General features: G+C 53.0%; 1 protein-coding gene across 11 annotated transcripts in view; it reads right to left on the reverse strand.

Moving 5' to 3' along the window:
• Positions 1-18,245, reverse strand: part of DIP2A (disco interacting protein 2 homolog A) — an 89,304-nt gene that overhangs the window by 31,448 nt on the left and 39,611 nt on the right. For all 11 annotated transcript variants that reach the window (XR_006607905.1, XM_045084274.1, XM_045084276.1 and 8 more), the window contains 10 exons: positions 17,127-17,324; positions 10,238-10,329; positions 7,193-7,303; positions 5,893-6,016; positions 5,516-5,625; positions 5,015-5,117; positions 3,229-3,293; positions 2,917-3,010; positions 2,238-2,357; positions 542-656 (listed from right to left, as the gene is read on the reverse strand). Coding sequence is in view for 10 of the 11 variants with exons in the window: in XM_045084274.1 (XP_044940209.1) it covers positions 542-656; positions 2,238-2,357; positions 2,917-3,010; positions 3,229-3,293; positions 5,015-5,117; positions 5,516-5,625; positions 5,893-6,016; positions 7,193-7,303; positions 10,238-10,329; positions 17,127-17,324 (1,132 nt within the window). In the remaining variant the exon portion in view is untranslated. The remainder of the gene's footprint in view (positions 1-541; positions 657-2,237; positions 2,358-2,916; positions 3,011-3,228; positions 3,294-5,014; positions 5,118-5,515; positions 5,626-5,892; positions 6,017-7,192; positions 7,304-10,237; positions 10,330-17,126; positions 17,325-18,245) is intronic.

The following is an 18,245-nucleotide window of genomic DNA, read 5'->3' on the forward strand; positions in this document are numbered from 1 at the left end:
ACTGGCCAGAGGGCAGAAAACCACCGCACAGACACACTCAACTGTGAGCACAGCACCCTCCTCCCAAGACAGCCCCCAGAGGCCGCTGTGGACAGGAGCCCTAGGGCAGGCGAGAGGCGACCCAGGAAGGGACAGGTGGTCTGCTAGGAGCAGGAAGGACCAGAGCCTGCCAGCTCTGAGGTCTCCCAATCCCACCGTCCAGGCTGAGATGGGGGAGCACAGCCCCCACCTGCTGCCGGGCCCCCTCGGGCAGGGAACAGCTCTGGGCTGTCACGCCCATGAAGCCCTCGGAGGGAAATCAGCCCAGAGACCACAGCCCGGGCAGCCGCCACCCCCCACATCGCGGCACGGATCCAGGCTGGCGGGAGACACGCGGCCAGCACAGGGCGAGGGGCCTGGTGCCCGGGGCTGCCCCCCACCACACGCACGCGCCTGGGACACTGGCACATTGCTCCATGTGGTCCGCTGCTCCGAGAAAGGCAGCCACGCTCGGCAGCGCGGGACAGCAGCTGCGTGGGCGGATGCAGAGGTGGCCGCTTACCTGCGGATGGCCACCGTCAGCGCCTCCGGGGAGCCGGCACAAGGACAGATGACCTCGGGCCGCAGCCCTCTGGACTGGAAGACATTGAGGAACGCGTCACAGGAGGATATGGACCCTGCGAGAGACAGAGGGAGCCGTGGGGTAACTGGACGGCTGGCAGGGAGAGGCCAACCGCCCATGAGCTCCAGCGCGTCGTGACATCAGGAGTCTCAAGGGGGCGGGGGGCGGGGGCGGGGAGCGGCTCCCAAGGGAAACACGGGGCGTCTGGAAACCACCAGCAGGTAGAGCGGGACACTTCCAGGGCAGACACCCCGCGCAGTGTCTGAGTGCAGGGCAGACCTCTGTTTCGCCCCCGCGCGGTGTCTGAGTGCAGACTCACAGCCTGCCCCGGCCTCGCCGCGGCTTCTCACAGCTCTGCTGAGTGGGAGGTGACCAAGGAGCGATTCTGGGGCGAGCCCCCTCACGGCGAGGCCCAGGTGCACGAGAGCGCCTGCTGCCCGAGGGCCTCGGGGCGCGGATTGGCCAAGTAACCCCCACAGGGCAGCCCACGCGTGGTCCCCAGGCTGCCCCCGATTCTCCCCTACTCGCCCCGGCCGGTCTGAGGCGTTGCGGATATGGAAGCACAGCTCCCCAGCAGGAGGGCTGCCGCCGGCTCGGGGCTGCACCCCTCGGGACCCCAGGGCTGAACCCCACCCCTCAGGCACCTGCCACAGCGAGGCTCGAAGGAAAGGAGGGTGCTGTGTGCGGCTCTCGCTGGGCACTGGCAGACGGCAGAGAGCACACAAGACCAGCCGCTGGTTCAGTACCACAGGGAACCAGACGGCGCGTGGAGGGGCAGGATCGAAGGTCTGTGGGGACAGGGTCCGGGGAGGGCTCCGCGGTGGGAAAGCCTGGCCACCAGGAAAGGAGCTGCTGGGGGCGCGGCAGGGCGGGGGACACGCAGGGCTGTGGTGCAAGGCCCGAGCACGCGGCTGGGTTCAGGCGGGTGTGGGGATGCAGAGCACCCAGCCCTGGGCGCCTCCGAGGCAGGATGGAGGGGCCCTGCTGGGGACGGGTAGAGGAGCGAGATGGCAGGGTGCCCTCCTGAGCGGTGGGGACCCAGGGGCACAGGGACGTCGGGGCCCTCCTCACAGGGAACTAGTGGAAAGGCCAGCCTCTGGGCCGGGGAGCTTTAGTGCAAACCCTGCAAGACTGCTGTGAACCCAACGAGAAAACCCACCTACCCAGTCGAGGGCTTTGTGTTGCACAGAAACCCCCCCAAAGGTCCACCAGGCCTCCCCAAGGAACCACGCGTGGAAGGCCGTGGACAGCACCAACGAGCAGCCTCGCTCAGCCCCTGCAGAGCCCAGAGTGCTCAGGGGCGCGACGGGGGAAATCCCAGCAGGAGGTCAGGGCCGGAACAGGTGCCTGGTCCATGTCTAAATTCCAGTAATTTCTTAATGTATCTTCTGTCCATGGTGTTAAAATTGCTTTTAAACGCAGCGCCTTCATAAACAAGCACGAGATAGACCAGCGGGTCCCCCCGGGAGGGCGTGCAGCACGGCCCACGGCCCACGGCCCACGGCAGGCCTGTTACGGCTGCAACTCCGCAGCGCTGTTCCTCAGCGTGCCATACTTGACCCCCTTCCCTCCCACGCCAGGCCTGCTGGGGAGGCCACGGCCACGGCCAAGGCCACGCTCAGCCGGGCTTACTCACACGGGTTGGCGCCGTCGGCCACGATCAGCATGCGCAGGGAGCTGAGGCTGACGTCCCTCTGGCCTCGCTGAGCCAGGAGAGACCAGTGCATGTCGCGGGACTTCACCAGTGCGGCGCGGGCTGCGGAGGGGAGCGTGGAAGTGCCCTGAGTCACAGGAAAGCGGCACCCTGGCCCCTCACAGACCCACCCGAATCAACACAGGTCCCCGGGACAAGCGTGCGTGAAGACAGACCCACGGCCCAGCCTCGGGGCTCACCAAGGGGTCCCCCAGCCCCACTGGAGCAGAGCCCAAGGGACAAGGAAGCCCTGTGGTGACCCAGGTGGGGGCAGGCCAGTGGCCCTCTGTCTACACTGCTTCCTTAGAATCAAGAGCTCTGCCACCGGTGAAAACCATCTCCACGACTAAGAACCAGGAGTACTGGTGTGACTGGAGAGATTTTAAGAGAACAAAAAGAGTGGCCGATGGCGTCTGCAGAAGAGGGCCGTCAGGGGCCATGCGCCCAGGCCACGCAGAGTCCATCACTGAGGGGGTGGCATGGCGCACGCGGGCAGGGGGGGCGTCACAGCCCGTCCCCGCCGGTCGGCGAGCCGGCTTCACTGCTTTTTCCATCACCAAGGGAGACAACAGAAGGACTTGCTGCACGAAGGAGGGGTCAGGGACGGCGTCTCTCCCGTTACCTTTATACGAACACACTTTCTGGATCCAGGACAGAGGGTTCACCTTCATGAGCGCGTACGGGACGCTGACGACGTGCATCCTGTTCAGCACGCTCTGCGGGAGAGACGGGCGCTCGGGGGCGGGCCTCACTATGGGGCAGCAGAGGCTGCACCGCGCCCGGGGGCATAGAGAGCAGCGCGGCCTGCTCTTGCTGACCCTTCAGATAAGGGCTAACTGCACCACCTAAAAGTGGGGTTTGGTGGCATCTCTCGGTACGAGACCTCAGAGTCCCTCGAGTCCAACCACTAGACCACAGGGCAAAGGACACTCACTGTTAACACTCCGTGCCACAGCCCAGCATCCCGCTTGAAATCCAGCACATTCGTTAGTGTCTCGGCTGCGAGGGGACAAAATGGTGAAACCACTTGTGACCGTCTTCACAAGTCACGCGCATTGTTAAAGAAACTGTGAGAGGAAGACATGATTGGCACAAGAACTCTAGGAAATGCACAGCCTCTGAAGATACCAGGCGCCAGTCAATCAATCGTCTTGGTTATTGATTCAAATGACCAAGGGGCGCCTGGGTGGCTCAGTTGGTTGAGCGACTGCCTTCGGCTCAGGTCATGATCCTGGAGTCCCAGGGATCGAGTCCTGCATCGGGCTCCCCGCTCAGCAGGGAGTCTGCTTGTCCCTCTGACCTCTCCTCTCACACTCTCTCTCTCTCTCAAATAAATAAATAAAATCTTAAAAAAAAAAAAAAACAAATGACCAGAAAAACTCAGAAGCAGGTGATACAATTTTGGATTAAAACAGCTCTGCTGGGGCGCCTGGATGGCTCAGTCTGTTAAGCGGCTCACGATCTCCAGGCCCCGGGGTCAAGTCCTGCATCGCTCCCTGCTCAGCGGGGAGTCTGCTTTCTCCCTCTCCCTCTGCTCCTCCCCCGCTCAAATAAGTAAGAATCCTTAAACATCTTGGGAAAAACCCCACAGAGCTACGCTGATCACTAGTCTGAAACTACAAGGAGCAGCACGTGCTCGAGCAGCCCCTCGAGGTTCCCCAGCACAGTGAGGTCAGGGGTGAGGACACTAAGGCCACCACCCCGTGTCTCTGGGAAATGTCACAGGCTGCTCGTGCTGCTTCCCCTCAGAGAGCTGATCCTTCTCTGTGGTCTCCTCCAGGAAGGACGGATGCGGGAGCAGGTGGTGACGGGGACTGCCCACATAGCCCGGCGCTTGGGGGGCCTGGTTCCGGGCCCCCCGGCCGATGCTTGGCAACCCCAAGGGGCACCCACAGCAAGGACACCAACGGCGAACACAGGGCCACCAGGAAAGGCGCCTGCTTCCCGAGGAAGAGTTCGTCCCTACGCTCCCTCCGTTAGCTAAAGCGCCCCAACGATCCCCGATACATCCAGGTCCAGAAAAGGAAAACCATGTGACTAACAGATCCAGTTTTCAAAAAATTATTCAGGCCCTTGAATCTACCTAAAATCATTCTCCAAATCTCCACTGAAGGCTTCAGTGACTCCTGACTTGCATTTTTATTCTCCTCTTACTTTTAAACACCGTATTTTACTTATTTAAACAAACCATTCGATTTACTTTGTAGTTTTATTCAACCCCAGCATTGTTACAGTAGGGAAACTACCATATATGTTTTTATAGTTCTTTAAAAATAACAGTTCTCGAAGTTAAATATCCAATATTTAACAGTCAGTGGGGGATGGTGCTACCTACGTGCCACCAACAGAAAACCTCTAACTTTCAAGATTCCGTTTGTGTGTCTGCAAACACGACAGTTCACATCGAAACCACAGTCACAGAAAACAGCCATACAAAAGCGGGTCTGTTAAGATGGTTTTCCATTTTTTTTGTGCAGAACACACCTCCCCGGAGCTACGTCCCGGACAGAACCAGCCCACCAGGCACAGTGGTAGATGACTCTCACCCACCATCAACATACACGAACATCCTGGAAGGAACCCAAGTGGGGCTGCCTGGGAGAACCGGCCCCTTGCACCCAGCACAAGCAGACGGCCCTAAGCACGCCAGCCTGGGCCCCAGCTGGGCGAGAAGTCCGCACCGGCGCTCGGCCAGTCCCCAGGGGCCTGCACGCCCTTACCTTCTGAGTAGCCACAAGCCTGCGTCAGAGCCTGGCAGTGGGCCAGCAGGCACGCGTGGGTCACCGTGACCCCCACCGTGCTGCCTTCTTTGCTGGTTTTGTACTGAAAGATTTCAAGAAAAAAAAAATCCATTACGGATGGTTCTGGAGGCTGACGGAAGTTACAAAGACGCGGTCCATCCTTCACTAACCACGGAAGCACACGTTACGCCGTGACTCTTGGGGTGACACCCGCAGAGGAAGCTGGGGCACCCCTGCGGTAAGCGCCCGGGCACAACAGTGCGCGCAGGCTCCCCATGACTGCCGACACCCCTGGGGCAGGCGGCGAGAGACAATCAAGTAGGGGTAAGACCACACCTGCATGAGCTCCCCTACGACCCTGGCTGTCTCCGGGGTGAAGGTCAAACAGAAGGCTAAGTTCCGGCGTGCACTCCGACCAGAAGCAAGAGCTGAGCCCGTGGGGGCCGCTTCCCCGTGCTCTGGGTCAGACGAGGCCGTTACCTCGATGTAGGCGGTCCCAGCCCGGGCGTCCTGCGCCTGCGGCTGCCAGTCTTTGGGGGGCTTGGTCAGGTGCTTCCCGTCGATCACCAGCCAGGAGAGCGGGGGCCATCCTGCGAGGGGGCAGACAGGTCCCCCGGTCAGCGGCCTCAGGGCCCGGCCACCCACCTCACAGACACCGGCTCCTGCCACCCGGGGAACACGCGTCTCTGTCCCGCTCCCCCTTGTCCTGATCGAGCTTCGGTTCAGTCGGTGCCTCTGGCCAGCGACCGCACAGGCCTAGACTCTGAACCGCGGGGCTGGGCAGCAAGACGCACACCCACCCAGGAGGACCTCGCTCCCGCTGGAGACCGCTCCCCTCAGGGCCCCCAGGCGCCTACCTCTGAACGTAGCCACCTCTCCGGTCTGGGCCTTGGGCAGGCCTTTCTGACAGGCGTCCGTGGTCAGGGCCAGGGTGACGCCGCAGCTGCCCAGCAGGAAGCCCACCTGCTGGCTGCCAGCGTCCTGTAGAAGCACGGCAAGGTGCTCACGGGCGGCCCCGGGGCCCGGCCCCGCTCAGGCCCTCACGCGAGAGCCGGGCCCTCCACCTTGACTCACCCTCACCAGCTGCTACAACGGAACCCTATACGGGCAGAGACTGTATTTTCGTGAAAATAAAATAGAAAGTTCTGGATAATGGGCTAATGCCTCAGTGTTCTCTTGCAAATGACATTTAGTGGCATTTTAATCAACTACAAAAATTACAGCATGGAAATTTCCACTTGAGTCACGTTTAAAATCTACAGATAAATGGGGGGAGCAGCCTTTAACACAGTGACTTGTTTCCCACAAAAAATGCACATTCCCTTCCAGTCGACACTTCTTTTATACACGTCCCTCAGTAACGTCTTATCACTTTCTTCCTTCAAGTTTGACAAATCTCTGGCTTTTTCTGAATAATCTCTGTATTCAAACATCTATTCATCATATATTATCCTCTGGGAGGCACTGGTTTTATTTCAAACTTCACTTTTGGGATTCTCGGGTATTTGCTGCTGGAAATACTCACTTTAACTACCTGAACACTGATAGGGTAGAAAACTCTACTTTCTAATACACACACCTTGTCTACTCCTAAAATAATTATCTTTTCTAGTAATCAGATTACCGGCATCTATACTTGAAATGTAACAGCGCCCTACAATATTAGCGAGTCCCCGCATTAATCATGAGTCAGTAACAAGAACCGCTTGTGCAGAAGAAAAGCAAGCAGACTCTCATCTTGCATATTCACAACTGTCCCTGAGAAGGAGCTCCAGTATGTCACATTGTGATTTTCTCACTCCCAGGACATGGAAATTATTATTGATAAGAGTCTGGATTTGGGAGGCAACTTAACAAAATCCGGTCCAATCGTTAGTTCTAGCCATCCGAGGAGAAAAGGTGCACCCTCTGTTCTGGAAAGTTCACAGAGGTGACATAACAGCTCCATCCACAGCTTCTGAAGCCCCTCCCACAGCAAGACACTCGCCCGCGGAGCTCAGCCCACTGCCCCCCGGCCTGGCCTGCCTGCAGCCCTCTCCTCACTCAGAACAGCGCCCAGCTGCCAGGAAGGCGGCCTGAGACGCGGTGAGTCTATGCTCAGCTTCCGAAGAGGACCTCACAGGACCAGAGCCCCATGGGCCCCAGCGAGTTAACTACCTTTCTTGTTAACGGCACTTCTATGGGAACGGGAACCAGCTCTGCCAGGAGACACCCATAGAACGCCACCATGAACATCACGGGGTCGCTGTTCGGAAACACCAGGGCCACCTGCACCAGCATGAAGGAAAACCATGAAATCCACTCGCAAACGATGCAGTCATCTCAAAGCTTAGAACCCCTGCTGATTAGACGGAATTTGGACATTTTAGACCATCTTACAGCTTTTCCAATTTAGTTCAGAAAATGTAATTTGGGGGGTTGATTCTTGGTTCTTAAATTTCCTCAACCATGTAACTTTTCATAAATAGTTTTCGGGTTGAGGTCTCTGTTCTAGAACCCACCAAATAATTTAGAGTGTTTGCCCCTCACGGCAGTCCAGCACGAGTCTGGTGTGGGAAGGAGACCCGGCTCCACGCCTGCCGCCCGTCTGGGACACACCACCCACACCCGTCAGCCCAGGCGGAAACACCCACAGCAGCAGGAAGAGTGGGCACAGAACCAGATCATACCCAGAATATCTTCCAGAAGGTAAAATCCTAACACCAACATTTTTGTCGAACAGATCTTCACTCAAGACCTCAGTGTGCTGACGGGGAAGTGGAGGACCCCGGACCCCTCGGCTGAGACCCCCCACTGCTGACCCTCCCGCAGAGCCCCCGGCTCGCCTCCCTGGCCCTGTGCTGCCCCTGTTTAAGTTACATGCTCTGTCTCATTCATCTTACACTTTTGTTTTTATCAAACACACTTTAAAAACACGTACTTTAAGATAAACCGTAAGTACTGATGAAAACAACACCCCAAGCTCAGCCACCCTTCCTCATTCCCCAAGACAACCTCAACCTCTTCAAAACCTCTTACATCAACCTTTCCCATGTGCTCTCAAGAGCTTTAACAGTGACGCTTCCACTGCTCTATTCTTCGTATCGATCTGATTTCCTACAGTTGTAGACGGACGGCCTGCCCTCGGCACTGCTGCCTTTCTCGACCGTTTCTTACAAACTGGGCAAAATTAAAAGCTATTTATGGAACAAGATTTTTATGAGCCCCAAATACTGTGATAGGTGTGCCCAAAACCGTAAGTGACAAGTCAGGATGGCAGATGTTAACACTGGGCCCTTGAGAGCACAAACAACGGCTACTAAGAACTACTTGATGGCTAACCCTATACTCTCTCCTGGAGGTCCGGAAATCCAGTTCCTAACAAGTTAATCTGTTGAAAAGGGCAAAGCTCTCCTTTAAAAGTTGGTATTAGTGATTGCACCAGAACTGTGACCCACAGCCTTGAGACTAGACGTTGGGCGTAGAAGCACCGCTAGAGAATCTGTTCCCAGCGCTCGTGTCCGTCCACTTTTACAAGCGCCGTTTACTCCAGGACGATGAACTGAACACCCACACCCCATCTAGCTCAATCACTGTGATTCCTGTCAACCTCCCCTAATGAACCCAACTACGGGACTCACTCTGGAGTCCAGGAGAGTATCTGGAAGTCTCTGTCCTAGCAGGAATCTTCAAGAAAAATAAATCAGTGATTCTTAGAGTCATTTAAAGCACAACAGAAAGCAGGAACTCTCACAGGTTGGGTCTAAAGCCCCATTCTCGGGCCGTTGTCACTTTCAGCGCCGAGCTCCTGTCTGCTGCCGGTACCGGCTACCGCCCCCTCTACTTGCTGGGCTTTCCACATATCCGCCGCCAATCTGCTCTAAAATGCTCCGCCGGCTGTACAAGACCTTCCGAAGGTATCTGCTGAGTAACCAACCAGTCAGGCCGGCCTAAGTCTCACCAGATGCCCAGCGGTGCACCCCGGCCTGGGCCCTCCGTCCCCCGCGGCCGCCCTGTGCTGTGGCTCGCTCTGCCCCCTCCCCCCCAGAAGCTGGGGGGCCCCTTTCTGCACGGGGGTCCTGCTCAGTAGGCGGGGAGCTGCGCTGCGGGCGCTCTCGCTCGCCGGCTCAGGGTGCTGACGGGCGCTGCTGCCTCGGTTTAAAATCCTCTCTTCTCCGGCCTCTCCCCCGGAACTCCTACCAGCTGAACGCCGGACCTTCGTGACCAAGGCTCCGGCCTGCACCCTCTGTCCTGTCCATCTCTTGGCCTCCCCACAAGCGTCTCGTCTGGACTTAAGGGCAGTGTTTTAGTTTTCCGGGGATTGAAAAGATCCTCTCCTGCGCGTGACTCTCCCGCACACTTGTCTCCTCCTCGGCCCTCCCACACCTTCCGCTTTCCTTGTTTTTCTTTTCTTTGTTGGTTGTTTTCTTTCACGTTCTTCAAATGTCCTTGGTGAGTGGTTCTTTCTAAAACGTGGACCCTCGGGCAGCTGCCCGAAACGCGCAGTTTCACTGTGGGGTGATCTGACCGCAGCAGCCGTCTCACTATGGGGTCTCCCTGCTGAGGGTCCTGCCCTCCATCTGGGACACTCCTCCCGTCTGGGTCAGTTCACCCAGGGCCGTGCTCAGTAACAGAACCTCCTATGATGACGGGAATGTTCTATCTCCGAGCTAACAGATGGGGTAGGAATCAGCCACATGGGGTTCACGAGTCCTTGAAACACGGCTTGGGTGACTGAGGAACTAAATTCTTTATTTAATCGTGGTTAATTTAAATGGCCCCACGTGGGTGATGCCACAATGCCGGGCAATGTAGCAGCACACGGAACAAATAAGCCTCTAGCCCCCGTCATGATCTACCTGAGCGTGAGGTCACGGGGGCTGCCTGGCCCCAGGGACGAGAGGAAGAGGGAATTTCCAAGTAAGATCAACATTTTCTCCTAAAGCCTACGCTTTGAGGACCTACCATTTATCAATATTATTTCTACGAAGAGGAACTGATATGAACTCAGAGGAGAGACGTTGAGGAGTCCGTGAAGAAACGAAAGAACCATCCTGTGCGTCATCACAGATTTTGTCCGTATTTAGCAGGATTCTGTGCTGACTTTAAATCCCGTGCATTAATGCTGTAAGTCGAACCAACTGACAGAAAACTGATTTCAATGAGACATATTTTTAGAGTTTGTTTTTGCTCACTCCAAGAACTTATATTCTAGTTACTTACTCTGTCTCCGGGTTTAAGTAGTGGTTCATTCTTACTCGTCAGTTTATTAAGTAGAGTATAAGCTAGTTTTAAACTCCGACTCCAAAGTTTGCCTAAAATAAAATAAAAATACTAAGCAATGTAAAATTAAAGAAACTAATAATTAACATTTTAACGTAGCATTCACAATACCCCATAATGTACCATCACTCTATTATTGGAAATTCAGGTACGTTTCCAACTGATAACTACTTTGCACAATGCTGTAATGAACATCATAGTTTTCTCTTAAAATTAACTTATAGATTTATTTTTAATACAAAAATAGAAGAGGAATTCATTACACGATATTTACAACATAGAAAACAGAAAAAGTCAGCATTCTTTCAGTTATGTATATACACACACATGCACACATGCACGTACGTGAAGTTTTCAAGAATCTGGAGCAAACTTCACTTCGCTTTTTTCAGCCAACACTTCATTTTGAATGCATTCTCATGGCACTAAACATCTCTCACTACATCCCTTATTATGAGTGGTGCAGAATTCATTTAACCTTTATAACTCGTAAGTGGGTCCTTTGTCCGTCTCCAGTTTTCACCCAAGAGAATACCATCCAGAGCCGCCGGCCCTCCAGGACACAGCCCCCAGCCCCGGCAGGCTCTGCCCAGCACACGCCCCCTCCGGCTCGCGGTCTCAGGGGCAGAGCCCAGCCGCCAACTCTCAACAAAGGACAGTGTCTCTGAGGAAGGTGGAGATGAACAAAGGGAGGGGAAGGAAGACTAAAGGCTTCTGGGGACGGAGAACGAGGTGGGGCGGCCACGGGGTCGGACAACAGAGAAGCCCGAGCCCATCCCCAACACCCGAAGCAGCCTCCCACGCACCTACGCAGCACCAGGGAAGCAACAAGTTCGGGGAAGGACCTCGTGCAGTCTGAGCAGCCACACCCCCTGAGTCGTGCCCAGACTTCACCGTAAATGAAACTAACTTGGGTGTGACATTATGACATAAGTGAACTGGGAGACCTGAGAAATCACTGACAAAAAAAATATTCAACCCAAAACACTGTTGCCTTTGTCTATGCACAAAAACCAAGTCAGTTTATCTGAAGACTGCAAAAAGCTTTGGGGCGCCTGGGTGGCTCATGGGTTCAGCGTCTGACCCTTGGTTTGGGCTCAGGTCGTGATCTCGGGGTGGTGAGACAGAGCCCCGCCTAGGGCTCCGCGCTCAGTGGGGAGTGCGCTTGAAGACCCTCCCTCTCTGCTTCTGCGCCGCCCCTTCCCCCCCACACTCTCACACACTCTCTTTCTCTCTCTCAAATAAATAAATACATCTTTAAAAAAAAGAACGCAAAAAGTTTTAACAGAAAATCAACATAATATGTCACATTAACAAAGGTGAAAAGAGGTAAAACAATTTAACAATCAATCAGGATTTTAAATGATCTGAATTCAGAATGAAAGGAAATTTCCTTAATGTAATAAACCCCATCTTTAAAAGTCCTATAGGAATATGAGAATTAATGGTCAGATCATAAAAGCTCCCCCTGGGGGAGCAGAAACAAGCCGGGGACATCTGCCTGTTCACCGAGAGCCGCAGTCCGTGCGGTAAGGGGAGGGCGGAGAGAAAGGGCAGACACTGTTAGCATCGCCGGCAGCTGACATGACCGCGCGCCGTCAATCTCTGTCAGACTGACCACAGAGCCACAGTCATTCCGGAAGTTGCTGCTGGCATAGGGTAGCATATAACTCAACGGGATAAAACAAAGAACCGTAACAGCCCCACCACGTGTGAGCAATTCCCTGTGTGACACAGGTGCCCTGGAGAAGCGGGGCGGCCCTGGGACAGACAGCTAGCCGTCCTGAAAGGAAGACCCTGGGACCCATCCCCACACCGTACACAAGACTCATTCCCAGCATTTGGTAGATCTAAATGTCAACGGCAAACAGCAGAGCTATTGCAAGACAACAGAATAGCTTTAGGATCGTGGCCCAGGGAGAGTCCTTACGGAGAACTCCAGAAGCACGGGCCATGAGCAAAAGGAAGGTGAGGTTGGGTGGAACTTCTGCTCACTAAGCTCGTGGTCAGCAGCGGATGGGGACAGCCCACAGTGGGGGACACCAGCAGCACATGTCACTGTCCAGGACTGGTATCCAGAACATACCAAGAAGTCCCACAAATAACCCTACTTAAAAAACGCACAAGGGGGCACCTGGGTGGCTCAGTGGGTTAAGCATCTGCCTTTGGCTCAGGTCATGATCTCAGGGTCCTGGGATCGAGCCCTGCATCGGGCTCTCTGCTCAGCGGGGAGCCTGCTTCCTCCTCTCTCTCTGCCTGCCTCTCTGCCTACTTGTGATCTCTGTCTGTCAAATAAATAAATAAAATCTTTTTTTTTAAAAATGCACAAGAGATTCAATAGTACTTAACATAAAAGAAAACCCCAAGGATTAAAAAAAAACAGGACAAGAGGTCAATCGACTTTTTCATCAGGAAAATGCAAATTAACACCAAAATACTCCTACCATAGTCTCAGCAGAGTAGCCACCGGCTGGACAGGGAGCAGGTGGGGCTGACACTGACCCGGCAAGTGTAAACTGGGGAAGCTTGGCATTATCTGATAAATGCGGAGATGCGCGTAATCCCAGACCCAGGACGTCCACTCCAAGGTACAGACCCTGCAAAACTGCCTGCTCGTGAACCAGGCGGCACAGCCCAGAACATTCCTGGCAGCACTGTAAGAGCCCAAACTGGATAGGAACATGACAACCAATATAAATGGTAAATTCTGATCTATTCCTCCTTAGATAGAAATGAAGGAGCTACGGCTCATATTAAAAGCACAAAAGCATGATGGTAAAAGACTGCCTCTGAACAGGCCAGGGCTCCCACCTGAAACAATTTAAAACCTGGGTAAATGCAGAAATCATCTAGCAAAGACAACGAGAAGAGTTAGGGTTCCAGAGGGAAACCCCTTGGGAAGGCGAGCTGACCGTGCACAGCCGGGGGGTCAGTAGGGCTCTGGCCCCCGCGGCAGACAATCTCCTGGACTCACATCCACGGACTGCTGCCACTGAGGTGCCAAGACGACAGCCGAGCCTCTGGGGGGTGCTGGGAGCCACGCCAGCACAACCAGCCTCCCCTCAGGAAATCTACCCAGTCCTGAGGCTGCAAGCAGCAGGGGCCGGAAGGCCATGTGGAAAGCCTCTGAGAAGCCAAGTGGAGTCCTTGGGTAGCACGTGAGACAGAAGCCACGGCTGGGGACTGCGGAGGAGGACAGCCTGGCGCTCAGGGGTGGGCTGAGCCGGCCCCGACTGCCTCCGTGGGACCAGCCCCCATGCCACCTGCCACACAGAGCGAAGGAGGAACGGCATCATGGAACCTCCATAATTCTTTACACTGCCCAACATTCGATCCAAAAGGTACCAGGCATTCCAAAGATAAATTCTCTAAACTAAAACCAAGAGCAAGTACACACAACAGCAACAGGCCCACAGGGGACCCGACCTGGAGCTGGCTGACGGAAACTTCCCGACACGCAAGGATATGTGCGTTCCAGGAAATGATGTGAAAGACAAAGACGATCCGTGGAATGAGAAAGAATTGTCCTAGAAAATTAGGACAGGAACCAAAATACAGAATATCAAAATTAAGAACTCATCAGGAATTTCATGATAGAATAAAAATTTCAGAAGACAGGATTAGAGAATTTGAATAAAGGAAAATTTTAAAATCTCCAAACTGAAGTACAGACAACCCTTGAGCAATGCAGGTCCACTTACCTGTGGGTTTTTGGGTAAGCACGGTAACAGTACTGTAAATGTATCTTCTCTTCCTAAGACTTTCTTAGTAACAGTTTCTTTTCTCTAGCTTACTTTATTATATGAATATGATATGTAATAAAAACAACATATAAGATAAGTGTTAATTGTTTATGTTATCAGTAAGCCTTCTGATCAACAGCTGACTAGTAGTAGTTAGTTTTGGGGGAGTCAAAACTTATACTTGAATTTTCAACTCTGTAAGAGTCAGCACCCCTAACCCTCCATTGCTCAAGGGTCAATCAAATATATAGAAAAGAATACAAAATAGAAGAATATTAAAGCTACACAGGTATACGTGGACTCAAAGCTCCAGAAGGGTGTTAGAGACCTGAACCCAGCAGGTGGGCTGGCAGCAGTCCGTGCGGCTCACAGCGGGCAGGGAGCTCCTTTCCGAGGAATTATGGACCGAGCTAATGGACACAGATGCCAAGATCTTAAACAACGTACTGGCTGAATCCAATTCAGACATTTGTTAAAGAGATATCATGGCCAAGTGGGATTTATTCTAGGAATGAAAGGGTGGCTTAACATTTGAAAATGAACCAAGTAGTTCATCAAATTAGGTGGGGAGGAGAGAGAAAGATATGATCATCTAGAAGGAGCAAAAAAAGTGTCTAATAAAATTCAGAGCCATCCATGATTTAAAAAAAAAAAAACAACTTCTAGTAAACTAGGAATGGAAGGGAACTTTCTTAATCTGAGAAAGAATTTCTACCCCAAACAAGCAAACAGACTATAGCCAACATCATACTTTGCGACCCGAAGCTCCGCAGTCAAGACGAGAAGACAGCGAGCAGGTCCGCTCCCCGGCATGGGGCCGCCAGCTCTCGCTCTGCAGCGAGGCAAGGGCTGGGGAGGCCAAAATCACACTGTCTTTGTTCCTAGATGATGTGATTTGAACACTGGATAGTCCCAAAATATGAGAACAAACTACTAATTAATAAAGAGAAAAATTATTAGTAAGTTAATTGAATGAGATTATTAGATACAAAATCACCATTTGGGGCATCGCAGAGGCTCAGCTTGTTAAGCCTCTGCCTTGGACTCTGGTAATGACTCTGGTCCTGGTTCAAGTTCTGCGTTGGGCTCCCTGCTCAGTAGGGGGTCTGCTTCTCCCTCTGCCTCTGCTGCTCCCCTGCTTGTGCACTCTCTCCCGCTCTCACTCTCTCTCAAATAAATAAATGCAATCTTTTTTTTAAAAATCATCATTTAAATACTCAATTGCACTTCTACATACGAGCAACAAATCAGCGGGGAGAAGTTTTAAATCATTCCCTTACAACAGGAATGAATCCAATGAAGGAGCTCTGTACTGTACTCAAGCTCTGAGTAAAGAAGCTCTGAGTTCTGTACTCAAAAGTATAAACCGTTAACGAGAGAAACTGAAGGGAGCCTTGAGACGGGGGCAGCATTGCACAGTCCCGAACAAAGACTGTGTAACTGTAACAGCATCACTTCTCTTCACGTGTAACTACAGAATCCGTGCAGGGCCAGTCAATATCCCAGCGGGAACCACTCTGGACACTGACGAACTGATTCTAAAGATGCTCAGAAATGCAAAGAGACAAGAACCGTCCAGAAAACCATAAGGAACAATCACAGAGCCGAACGGCATCTATACCCGACACCAGGACTCACAGAGCCGTAGCCGTTCAGGGAGGACGGACGGACAACAGAGCACGACAGAAGGACAAAAGAGCATGAGGGCAGCCGCAGACCCACATGTCTTCTCACCTGACGTGCCTGGGGGGAAGGACTGCCTCTTCAGTGGCCGGTACTCGGTCAATTAGACACTCACAAGGGAAGAAAAGGATTGCAGGGTCCCACCACACAAACAAAACTGAAGATGCAGAACATGAAAAGCAAACCAAGTTTTTAAAAGAAAAAGTAGAAGAGTATCTTTGTGACCTTAGGTTTGGCTAACAGGACAAAAACCCACTAAAATAAAGGGGGAAAACTAGATAAATCGAACTAGAGTAAGACTTCGCATTTATCTAAAGCCGCAGATAAAAGAGTCAGAGGTCCGCGGAGCAGAAGAAGACATTTGCAAAACATGTGACAAAAGACACGCATCTGAAACACACGAAGAAGAAAACATCAGCAAACAAACAGAGAAATGAGCCCAGGATTTGGGCAGTACACAAAAGAGGGTATTCAAACAGCCAATAAACTCACAGAGTATCATCTGGAATCAGAGACACGCAGACAAATTACCACCCTAACCTGACTCCGCCACACGCCTCCGGGACAGCTAAACTGAAACAGACAGAGAACAGCAAGTGCTGCCACGGATGGGAACAAGGCTTAGTCCGCACGCGTGGTCCGGACACTGTGTCACTGTGTGTCCTAAGCCAGACGCGGCTCCCACACGTGTACCTTTATGCCCCACAAAGAGACCCCCGAAGAACGTTCGTGACAGCACCATACGCTATAGCCCCAGTGGGAACGTCCATCGGCCGTAGAGCACACTAGGAATTCTCCGCACGATCACACAACACACACACCGACCAGCGAGCACCGCACGACGCCACGGCCGAGCCTTGTGAACAAAGCTGCACAATGCGATGCAGACACGCAACACCTTTTGCCTAATTCCCTTTACATAAAACTTGGATCGGGGAAAGCCAGAGGTGCTCAGGCTCAGAACGGTCAACCGTCAGTGGGAGGGTCCATAGCTGGAAGGGACGCAGGGGCCCGGGGACCTGGAAATGCTCAGGGCTAAGACGAGTACATTCACTCCGTGACTGCATCAAGCCAGATGCTTATGATTTGTGTTATGTGAAAACGTGATATGGAACCAAAAGATGCCAAACACAAAAAATACATAGTGTATGACTCCATTCACACAGAGCTCAAAATGAGACAGATCTATATCCCACTGTCAGAGAGGCATATTTGGGTGTGACCCCCGACACCAGAGCAGTGGCTGGTCACCTCCTCTGCGGGGAGGAAGCAGCAGCGGTCCAGGAGGGGCACCTGGAGTGAGGCGATGTTGCTGTTCTGACGGCTGTGTTGGTTTCTCTAGCTTGTTCATGACACCCAACATTTTACAGCTAACCCAGACCCCGACCGCTTTCGATACTTGCCGTAGGTGAGAGTGTAGACGGCTTTCCCGGCCGCATCCAAGGCAGTCAGACAGGGGGCTTTGGGCTGCGTCGTACCCCACCGCTGCAAGACAGCCAGCAGGGACGGGGGCCAGGGAACCCCCACAGCCAGAGGTTCCCCTTTCAGCAGCACCATCTGGCTTCCCTCGGGCTTCGGCTGATTTGGGTCCGGCTGCTGCACTATAAGCAAAGTTGAAATTAAGAAATCAGCATTTTAAAGTATAATACATACACCCTGTTTTTAAGCATCCTCTTAAAAAAGACCAACTGTTGGGGCACCTGGATTCCTCAGTGGCTTAAGCCTCTGCTTTCGGCTCAGGCCATGATCCCAGGGTCCTGGGATCGAGCCCCACATCGGGTTCTCTGCTCCGCGGGGAGCCTGCTTCTCCCTCTCTCTCTCTCTGCCTGCCTCTCTGCCTGTCGAATAAATAACTAAAGTCTTTTAAAAAAAAACACTAACTGTAAGAAGGCTCAAATAACTTGTTTCGATTTTCTTATCGTTCTAATAGTCACAGACCAGCGGACCAAAGGACAGACGGAGATTCGTCATGGATAATGCTGGACTCTAACTGCGACCTCACAGGACAATCCCCAGAACAGCAGCGGTGCGTGGGCTGATGCCGATGACGACACCTGAGGGGCAGGCACGAGTCCCATTTATAAAGGATAAAAGTGAGTAGAATCACCGTCTCAGTTTGGGCACTCAAAACAACCATCACCATGTAGAAAGAAAAAAATAAAGTAAAATTGATTACGTCTCCAATGCTACGTAACCAGCATCTGCCCAAGTGCAAGAAAGACCGTTTCCACCACTGAGCTCTGAATCTGAAAGGCGTCGTCTGATTACGAAGGGGAAAACAGTGCCCTACAAGTCCTGTCTAACCCTCAGTGAGGAGGGGACACTGGGCAGCAGTCTCGGGGGCAGTAATGCTGTACAGGACAGGCAGGAGGGGCAGCCAGCCGGCCACGCGCCCCGCAGCTCTAATACAATTACACACTCGGACCTCGTACTAGTTTTATTTCTGTTCCCTTCCTACAGGTTAGACTTCTGTTTCCTGGTAATTTTCTTTTAAAAATAGATCTATATTCTTTTTTCCTGAA

The sequence above is a fragment of the Mustela putorius genome, unplaced genomic scaffold (assembly GCF_011764305.1).
Source record: "Mustela putorius furo isolate JIRA1106 unplaced genomic scaffold, ASM1176430v1.1 tig00000765_pilon_pilon_pilon, whole genome shotgun sequence".
Taxonomy (NCBI): Eukaryota; Metazoa; Chordata; class Mammalia; order Carnivora; family Mustelidae; genus Mustela; species Mustela putorius.